We start from the raw sequence: 10,819 nt of genomic DNA on the forward strand, positions 1-10,819 counted from the left end.
AGCAGGTGCACAGAATCAGCCACATAGTGACGACACACGAAGAGGAACAATCGATGGAAGAAATGATGAAGCAACATTTCGCGCTCGAATCGCTGGGGATCGCACCGAAGAGGTCCTACAATGAAGAGGAACGTCGCGCCCTACACATTTTAGAGGAGAAAACTCGTCCGCTACCGGCGGGAGGATACGAGACGGGGTTATTATGGAAGAAGGACGACCCTGTGCCGCCGGACAACTACGAATCGGCAATGCGACGTCTCCAACTGGTCGAAAGGAAACTCGACAAGAATGAAGAAATTAAGAAGAGGTATGAACAACAAATGGACACGCTACTCAAGAACGGGTATGCCGAAGTCGCCCCGCCACGGAGTTCCCAACGGGTGTGGTACCTGCCACACTTCGCCGTCATCAACCCACAGAAACCGGGGAAACTGCGGATCGTGCACGACGCAGCAGCCAAGACGAAGGGCATCAGTTTGAACGACATGCTGCTGCCGGGCCCCGACTTACTTCAATCGCTACCGGGGGTCCTCATGCGGTTCCGGCAACGACGGGTGGCAGTCACGGCGGACATAAAGGACATGTTCATGCGGGTCACCATACGGGAAGAAGATAGGGACATGCAACGATTCCTGTGGCGAGGAGATCGACGAGAGGGTCCACCTGTGGAATATAGGATGAAGAGTGTCATATTCGGCGCAACATCGTCACCGTGTACAGCGATCTACGTCAAGAACAAGAACGCAGAACAGTACAAGGAAGAGTTCCCGGAGGCAGCAACGGCGGTGGTCATGAACCACTACGTCGACGACTACCTCGCCAGCTTCGACACGGAAGAGCAAGCCGTACGCGTCTCAAGACAGGTCGCACAGATCCACGGTCGAGCCAACTACTATCTCCAACGGTGGGCGTCGAACTCGCATCAAGTGCGCGCCGCGTTCTCCGACACCGGCGGGGACAGCGTGGTACAACTCGACGCGGAGAAGATACTGGGGATGGTATGGCGACCTTCTGAAGACACCTTAGGCTTCAACTTCAACGGACACAAGCTTCCGCCACAGATAGCTAGCGGGGAACAGACGCCGACGAAGAGGGAAGCGCTACGAGCAATCATGTCGCTGTTCGATCCACTGGGCCTCGCCACTCCCATCACCATACAGGCGAAGAAGATATTGCAGGAGACGTGGCGTACCGGTATCGACTGGGACACCGAGCTGCAACCACGGGAAGCGGACGCCTGGCGGAGCTGGATGGACCACGTGCGACGGCTGTCCGCGCTGGAGGTGCCGTGGTGCTACCCGGAGGTAGCCACGGCCGATACAGCGGAGCTGCATACATTCGTCGACGCCAGCTCGGACGCGTACGCCTGTGCCGTGTACTGGCGGGCCGTAAGCGCGACCGGCGAGGTCCACGTGTCGCTGATCGCGGCAAAGGGACGAGTGGCCCCACTCAACAAGGTGACCACGATACCGCGACTGGAGCTGCAAGCGGCCGTCCTCGGGTGTCGCCTATCACGCACGGCAGTCGAAGAACACGACCTGAAGCCCGCTCGCCGAGTATACTGGTCGGACTCACGCACCGTGCTCGCATGGCTACGCACCGGTCCTCGCGCATACAAGCCGTTCGTCGCGCATAGAGTCGCCGAGATCGTCGAAGAAACGAAGACGAACGAGTGGAGATGGATACCGACGCGGCACAACGTAGCAGACGACGCCACACGCGACCCACCGACGGACTTCGGCTCGCAGCATAGATGGTTCCGTGGGCCGGACTTCCTGTACCTCCCCGAAGAGCAGTGGCCGCGTGAAGATAGTACGAGCGACGATAGTCAAGCGGAAACGGGAGAAGAACGCGTACACAAGCTACAGAACGCGACGCAGTTGTCTATAGCATTACCCGATCCGTCACGTTTTTCTAATTGGTTGAAACTTGTTCGCAGTTCAGCACGAGTGTTGCAGTTCATCGACCTCCTGCGACCGACCAGTCAACGCTGTACCACCATCCGAAAGAGAAACAAGAAGAAAGAGAGCGCCGACCCCACTTGGACCCGCACGAAGAAAGTCGATAGAGAGAAGACGAAAATGAAAACCAAGAACAGCAATAGTCCATCTGTGTGTTTCATCCCCATAGACACACACTACCTAGATCACGCGCGACGGCTATGGATTCGCGCGATGCAACAAGAGGCGTTCGGCAACGAAATCGCAGCATTGAAACATGGAAAACAGCTGCCGTCATCCAGTCGACTCATACAGCTGTCGGTCGTCATAGACAACGACGACATTCTGCGACTTCGATCGAGAATAGCAGCCGCCGCCGATCTGTCAGCCGAGCAACGAGAGCCCCCGTCGTCGACGGAAACCACACCTGGGTGCGCCTATACATCGCATGGGTGCATCGGAAACTTCACCACGGCGGCTTCGAGATCACCACGAACGAGGTGCGACAACACTTGTGGGTGTTGCGCCTACGACACGCCGTCCGCAGTGAACTGAAGAGGTGTCAGCTGTGCCGCCTACGAAGAGCAAGACCGGCGCAGCCATCAACGGGCAACCATCCACAGAGCAGGCTGGCGCATCATCAGTGACCGTTCACGTACACCGGCCTAGACTACTTCGGGCCTATGACCGTGACAGTGGGCCGCACTCACCAGAAACGATACGGAGTGCTCTTCACCTGCCTAACGACGCGCGCAGTTCACCTAGAAATCGCCGGCAGCCTCAGCACGGACTCCGCCATAATGGCCCTGCGGCGCTTCATAAGCCGCAGAGGGTGTCCCACGGAATTATGGTCCGACCAAGGCACCAACCTCAAAGGTGCTGACGTCGAACTGAAGAAAGCAGCCGAGGAAGCCATCCAAGAAGAGTCATCAGTTCATTTCATCCGGTGGCGCTACATTCCCCCGAGCACACCCTTCATGGGAGGTGCGTGGGAACGGTTGGTGCGTAGCGTGAAGACCGTACTAGCCGCTACGTTGAACGAGCGGGCCCCCAAGGAAGAGGTCCTCCACACTCTGCTGGTCGAGGTCGAGCACACCCTCAATAGTCGACCGCTAACCCACGTGTCGACATCGGCAGACGACGACAGCGCCCTAACCCCCAATCACTTCGTATTGGGCAGTCCATCGCGCGTCCCACTGCCAGGCAGCTTCACAGAGAGCGACGCGGCGGGACACAAGGAGTGGCGTGCCAGCCAGAGGCTAGCTGACTGCTTCTGGAACCGGTGGGTGAAGGAGTACCTACCCGAGTTGCAACACCGGCGGGAGCCCCGAGCTACACACGGAGCCATCAAAATGGACGACCTGGTCCTAATAGCTGATGGGACCTTGCCTCGCAACACGTGGCCGCGAGGCGTGGTGGTGGCGACCTACCCTGGACCAGACGGCGAGATCCGAGCGGTCGACGTGCGGACGAACAAGGGCATCCTACGGCGACCCACTAAGAAATTGATCATACTGCCCACATCGACATCGAGCGACGCGAATCCTCATCTATCACCGCTCGCTGGTATCACGCCAGCTTATACCAACAGTGCAGGTGGGGTTACCATTCCATCATCATCCATTAACAATAAACATACTACGTGTATAATTTAAAGAGTATTAGTCAAGTTGTTGAACAGCCTGGTGGCAACAAAAAAAATAGTATTGCATTTATTATATTAGTAAGAACGTAAGGTAAGGTAAATCATTGTTTGAATGAAGAAAAACTTTTAAAGACTACCAATGTTCAACAACAATGTACAAAGACACATTTCTTGGATATTTAAACGATTTCACTATAAGTCACATGCAAGATACTTTGAAATTGAAAACTCTTGTAGCAAACAAGGTGTTTAAAAATATCGGATCACTAATTTCCTACGTTTTTGACGATAGACGTGAGATATTAAATGACAATGGAATTCTCGACAACGGAAGTCAATTTAAAAATTCCTATTTCAAAATACTCGTTATTTTGTTCCAGTCACAGATGTCGTTTGGGAGTCGAAATGAAATTCTGCCGTCACTTGTTCGTTGACAACTACGCACCGACGTGCCCTGAATCTTATACGCTTTTTTGTGTCGATCTTTTGATAGGTGTTTTGCTTTCTTGTGGATTGATTATTATTGTTGTTAGTTAATCTATGGGGAAATAAATTGACGAGATACTAATTATAGTATCTAGAAGCCCCATTACTAGGAATATACTCTACTGGTTGTAGTTCCACAAAATAACATCTCTTTAAATTTAAAAGTTGAATGTGACAAGGAGAACACAATACAATATACTAGGTAGTTCAAGAAGAAAAAAATTCGAATTATTTATTGTGTATATACATATATTATTAACTACTATTGTATTATGTGTGTTATTACAGTTTTAACTGTAAATGGCATAGCTTATTTCTTACATCTTAAATAAGTTACAGTAGATTCCTACTATAAAAAGAAAAGTTTGATGCAAGACAATAAAAATATAATAATTGGAATAAAAAAATGTACGTTAAAAATTAATTTGAATATAAAAACAAACATTGAGCTAATTATTAATACGATAATAAATAAAATTATAATAAGTTCCACTTCATAATATTCCGCGTGAGACATGTTCGCGGAAGGTGAACGCAAGTGAGCAGCGCCGTATCGAAGCACGTGCTCCGTCCACCACACAGCGCGCTCTAGTGATGGCTGAGGTTGATCCGACAACCACTTGCGCAGGTTACCGATGTTATGCCGGTAGCTGTAAAAAAAGAAAAACAATTCATCAAAATCAGAAATTACATAAGGCTACAGTGGGAAGCCTTATTGCTAAATATTATATATATTAAAATTTTATGATGTTTTTGTAAATTCACAAGTAATTGTGAACGTATAAAAATACATAATAAACTTCAATAAGATTTTTATGACTTATATTTTTTTATAATTTAATAAATATAACTTAATACTTTTTTTTAGCTTATATATTAGTGTATTTTTTATTGCACCACCCAATTTTGAATCCAATTTACACTGAGAGGAAAGGGCATCAAACTCAGTTATTGCTTTTCAAACACAAGTCTAATTTTATAAGGTAACATTTTATCTTAGGTTATGTAGATTTTTTATGCAACTTAGAATGGCAAACAAGCTGACGGTCCACTTGATGGAAAGTGGTAGCCGTCGTCCTCCGTACCCTATAAATTCTGTTCCGCCCATGATAGCCCGCCATGCGTTCCATTCCTGAAGACTCAAGTGCTATTCTTGTGTACCCTGTAAATTCACTGCCATATCCCACCCCTCAAACTGAAACACAGCCATGTAGATACAACTGCTTCACGGTAGAAAGAAAGTACTTTATTTTTTAGATTGAAATACTTAGTTTTATCACAACAGAAGTCTCTTTGTGGCAAACAATCTTTAATTATGAAATTTATATCATCATTATTATATCAGTCTTTAGTTGTCCATTACTGAATATAAGCATCCTCCTGGGGGGTTTTATTAGTAGTTGCTACGCTTGGAAGGCGGGTTGGAACTGCAGTTAGGCTTTAGAAATGTTTTAAGAGGCAAGCTGCTGCCCATCCCTCTATCTCTTATCCCTCTATCTCATTACTCTATCAGAAGTATTTGTATTTTTTCAACATTTTTATAAAATGTGTACTAAATTTTAAATCGATCGGTCCAAAAGTTTGAAAATTGGTTGTGAGAGACGAACAGATAGGCAGACACGCAAGTGAGCCTATAAGGGTTCTATTTTTTTCTTTTACAGTGCGGAACCCTAAAAATGTAGTGACTAATTAAAAATTACTAGGAATCTCACTATTTGTATTGTATTTTAATTCATCATCATATCAGCGATTAACCGTCCACTACTAAACGTAGGCCCCACCCTTGGAGGGTTTTGTCAGTAGCTGCCACGTTTGGCAACCGCAGATGGCCTTTGATCATATTTTAAGGGGTACGCTGTTATCTATTCCTCGCTTCTATCTATCTATACCTTTAAATTCCTTAAGTCACCTCTTACGAAATCTACGAGAAAGAAAGGGGTTGGTCATTGTACATCGAGACCATACAGCATTACAATGTGTACACATCCAATTCAGCTTATTTGTAAATGTGAGTAGACAAAGAAATGACGTCAATGATCAGCCCATATGACTGAGTCATTATTTATTTAAAATGTTAGCATTGAGATCTCTTTGATCAGTTGACTTTCTGAGTCATGAGTAATTTGAGAAAACATACGACAGAAAAAAAAGTAACTCAAAATGACACAAAAGATTCATCTTTGGTGTCATTTTAAGTAAATTTTTTAAAAAGGTGATTTGTATATATTACTGTAAAACCCAGTGCATTGGTAATTCTTATCTTATGCATCGTAGGTTTTACCGGTGAATTTTAAGATTTACCGACACCAGTTGGCAAATGTAAAGATTATAAATTTTCATCTCAAATACTTCAAAGTTTGAAGAAGGTTTTACATTCCGAAGTTAGTAGTCCATACTTATTCCCGCTTACTTAGGTCTTCTTATTAATAAAAAAACGCAGTATAGGATGATCACACCGACTAGATGGAAAGACGATGTCAAATACATTGCAGGAAGTCAGTGAATGCAGGTAGCTCAGGACTGTTCCTTATGATGGTTTATGAGAGAGGCCTCTGTTCAGCAGTCAACAGACAATGGCTAAAATGACGATGATGATATACATACTTGATCAACATTTAGTTGATTTTCAAACAAAAACAATAACATTAGTAATTTACCTTTCATCTTCTAAGACGACTTCGATTGTTTTTTTAAATTGCTCAACTGTAGTTGTTTGTAAATTAATCACTTCGCCGATTTTATGATATCTATATTTTTCAGCGTTGTAAAATTGATCTCCTAATATTGGTACTGCAACTAAAGGAACTTCAGCGGCTATAGCTTCGTGTGTAGAGTGTATGCCTCCTTGAGTGATGAATAGCTTGACGTTGGGATGTCCTGAATAAAATTTATAATTTTATTTTTAATATATATATTTTTTGTACATTGCCTATATATTATGACGAGTCTTCATAAACGTGATAGTAGGGTTATATCTTACTTAAAGTAATTATACTTCTTATATATATTCTTTTAGTCGCCTTCTATTATGTATTGAGAATGAAAAGAAGTGATGACGTACCTACTAGCTTTTACTCGCAACTTCATCTGGATCTGATATTAATCAGGATAAAGGTGGCTTTCCTCTATTGTTTCTCTTATATTATCCTTCTCCATTTTATATAGTACGTGTATACTAAATTTCATGATGTCTGATTGTGTTGTTCCACGTTTATAATATTAGTAAGTACTTAGAAGTACTTACTCGATCGTTACATGAAGAAGAAGGTATTACCATTATGGTACTACCATCTTATTTAATTTTTGTCATGAACATCATCATCATTTTTCTGCCCTTACACCAATTATTTGGGATCAGCTAATATGATTTTATTTATGTTGCATAATATTTTAGATTTTGGTTTTATAACCAGTCTCCTGGAAAATAATTTGTTGATGGTATCTGGTATGGAGGAAAGGATTAATGGTAAAGGAAGAAGGTTGGTAGAAGTGAGTAAATAAAGTACAAAAGGATAAATTCTATCATAAACATAAAATATTATTATCGAAATGTTCAAATAATACTTACTGAGAAGTTCTGGTTGGGGGATCCATTCCAGAACTTTGATATTTCCTGGTAAACTCGAAAACTGATCTTTTTTGCATTTGAACAAAATATTATAGGGCATTTCTGATAACACTTCTAAGAGCATTTGTAACTTCTCTGCGGGTATATCGGATACTGTCACTGTTGTTCCAAAACTTACGTATATGACACCATTTTGAGATGAGTCCAAATAGCTTTTTAAAACCTGAAAATATTTTTTTAATTATACCATAAAAATGACAGAGCTATGGGTGTTGAGAGTACGTTCTTTAAAGTATGAATTGTTGTTATTATTATTTCAGCCGTTAATTGTCCACTGCTGAACATAAGCCTTCCCCATAAGGGGAGTTTTGATTTTAGAGATGTTTTAAAAGGGGACATTGCTGCCCATCTCTCTCTTAGTCACTTCTTACGACACCTACGAGAAAGGAAGGGGTAGCCCATTCTATGCTGGGACCACAGGGCAGATTAATATAATAATTATTTATACCAGCGTAAAAATAATTTGAATAAACTAGAAAGTCTGTTAATTTTATTAATTAATCCTAATTCCTACAGAACTGGCTTAGCTTACTGCGATCAATGGTCAAATTTAGTCTTTATACAAATTTTCTTTATCAATAAAAACATTTGTACTTTATTTTCATTTCGAAAGTATTTGTTATATGTACCTATTAATATTTTCTCATCATCCCTTACCTGCTCTAATTGTCTCTGTGGAGATTGATCAATTTCACCATAATATATGACACTGAGTGGAACAGGCCGATTGTTTGTCCAAATTCTGTGTGTATTCAATAACAATACATTGTCTTGATTATTGTTCATTTCAGTTATAGTTGGAATGTTGTTACCAAACATTTCATACAGTTTAATAGTATCCATTTCTTCTTGATGATATTCAAATTGTTCCAGCCAAAAACAATAGATCAGGTTTTTCATTTTCTCCCATAGTGTAAGATTGTTAAATCTCTTTTGCGTATGGTCTGGGTAAAATAGTGGATGAACAACACCTCCTACTAAATTTAAATGGTTAAAATGAGCTTCTAAAGAACTTATATGGATCATTGGTGCTTTAAATATATATGATAATATTGTATTCAATTTACAGGGGGAGGCTTCAGATAATATAAGATCAAAAGTGTTGTTTTTATCATTTATTACATTTTGCATTTCTTTGCTATTTAAATGCGCGGCATTCACTTCCGTACTGTACATGTTTATCAATTGTTTTTGACTCCTGAGATCTAAATCGATTCCATTTTTAATATGTTCCATCAGTATTTGGTTAACATCATTTGTTGTATAACTCACATCGATTTCGTGAAGATTGGATGGCACACTTTCATTCGTAAATACAGGCAGAGGAGTTACTACAACCACATTTGCCCCTCGCTTTGCGAGTTCTTGAGTTAAAGGTCTCATAGCCATTTGATGGCTTTCTAATGGAGCCGATAACACACTTAGAATTCTTCCAGATATTTTTCCGCTTGCGACATTCACGAATATAAATATTAATAAATAGGATAAAATTGATGACATCATGTTCCAAAGTTCAGCGGTATTAGAAAAATATTATATTATAATATAAATATATATTAACTTATTCGCGGATAAATAATGAATCCAATAGTGTCAAAACGAAGAATAAGTAGTAACAAATGAACGAAACTAATATCACGTACAAACAGGTAACATATGTTATTAAATTTAAACTAAATAAATTATGCAAAGTAAGTATGCGTGACTTTAAAGTGGAAAGTGTATATTGCGTATCTCTATTTATATATTGACAGTAAGTTGAAGTCGAAGAATAACCATCTCATAAATTAATTACTTCTAATTTTTTTAGTCGCAACATCGAATATAATTTTAGTGACAAATTATGTTTATAAATTCAGTTTAGCTTCTACTTAGGGCGCTAATTAAGATTTATTTACGTAAATAGAAAATATTTAACTAAAATATAAGAAAAACAATATTAACAATTATCTAAGTGAATTACTTATTAAATTAAAAAGGAAATTGGCTTTAATAAAAAAAATTGTGCTGATATAAATACTCATATATATTTATGTATGTTGTAATATTATTACTAGCAGTGTGGTGCCAGCATAGAAGGAGCCACGCGTTCCTTCCTCGAGGAAAAAGAGTCAAAAGAGGCGAGTAAAGGAACTTAGTGGTCGAGGGACGGGCAGCACTGTCTCTCTTTAAATATCATTAAAACCTAACTGCAGTCGCCAACCTGCCTGTCAAGCATGGCAACCACTGGCAAAGTCCCTCAATAGGACATGAGGACGATATTGTACATATATACTCGTATGTATTGCGAGGAAATCGAATCCACAATTATGGTGGAAAGGTGAGATATTAACGATAAAATTTTTCACTAACAAAATTGTGCAAACGGGTAGTTTTAATTCAATAATAATTAAGTAAAATGAACTTAGAACGTAACTAACCGGTAAACAGCTGAATTATTAGCGTATCTTTTTGCTGAGAGCACATTCTGGTTATGTTTTGTTTGGGAGGCACTTTCTATTTTCACAGTAAACATATCTCATGTTTTCTACGAAACCATGAAATGTGAAACTTCTTGAAGGGCACAAATTTCGTTCCGAGCCATCTTTATCTTGTGCGAAATATTTCATATGAAAGTTATGAAACATTTCGTAGGCCGTACGTATCGTGAACACGATTCTATATCTTGTATAAAAGTTTTTACAGTCAGAAACTTTCAAATTCTGATTTATGGTATAATATTTCCCGTTATCAAGCCGAATGAGATTTTTATTGCCCACATTCGGAATGAAATTGTCTCACAACAGATAAGGTATCGGCAAAGTGTCTAATCTTGCTGTTTTTCACTTCAATTTCTCAAAATATGATTATTTTTTTATAGTAACTGTGGAAAACATACGCACGACCTGTGTGATTATATTTTGTTATTCATTCATTCACTCATATCAACCGTCCACTGTCCATTGCTGAACATAGGCCTCCCAAATAAGGGGAGTTTTGCCAGTAGTTGCCATGTTCGACTGCGGGATTAGCAACCACAGTTAGGTTTTTGGTGGTATTTTATGAGGGATTATGCTGTCCTGAATACATTATAAAGTGAATATAATGAAGTAGGAGTAGAAAGTAGAAATGGTAACCGTC

The 10,819-nt window shown here is 41.0% G+C and overlaps 1 protein-coding gene across 1 annotated transcript; it reads right to left on the reverse strand.

Annotated features, from left to right (window-relative positions):
- Window positions 1-3,951: 3,951 nt before the first annotated feature.
- On the reverse strand, window positions 3,952-10,214 carry LOC113514775 (UDP-glycosyltransferase UGT4-like). The gene is made up of 6 exons (XM_052896767.1): window positions 10,120-10,214; window positions 8,357-9,146; window positions 7,640-7,862; window positions 6,729-6,948; window positions 4,515-4,721; window positions 3,952-4,123 (listed from the first exon to the last, which is right to left on the reverse strand). Exons 1-6 carry the CDS (start codon window positions 10,212-10,214, stop codon window positions 3,952-3,954), a joined length of 1,707 nt encoding a protein of 568 aa, XP_052752727.1.
- Between the last annotated feature and the right edge of the window lie 605 nt (window positions 10,215-10,819).

The sequence above is a fragment of the Galleria mellonella genome, unplaced genomic scaffold (genome assembly GCF_026898425.1).
Source record: "Galleria mellonella isolate WM207_F2 unplaced genomic scaffold, CSIRO_AGI_GalMel_v1 utg332, whole genome shotgun sequence".
Classification (NCBI taxonomy): domain Eukaryota; kingdom Metazoa; phylum Arthropoda; class Insecta; order Lepidoptera; family Pyralidae; genus Galleria; species Galleria mellonella.

Excerpts from the sequence above, each read along its gene's own strand:
- LOC113514775 (XM_052896767.1), bottom strand. The coding sequence starts at position 10,214 with ATGTTTACTGTGAAAATAGAAAGTGCCTCCCAAACAAAACATAACCAG. Across the intron at positions 9,147-10,119 it reads AATAATTCAGCTGTTTACCG|CGGAAAAATATCTGGAAGAA; the intron begins GTTAGTTACGTT and ends GAATGTCGCAAG. Across the intron at positions 6,949-7,639 it reads CCCCCAACCAGAACTTCTCA|GACATCCCAACGTCAAGCTA; the intron begins GTAAGTATTATT and ends AATTTTATTCAG.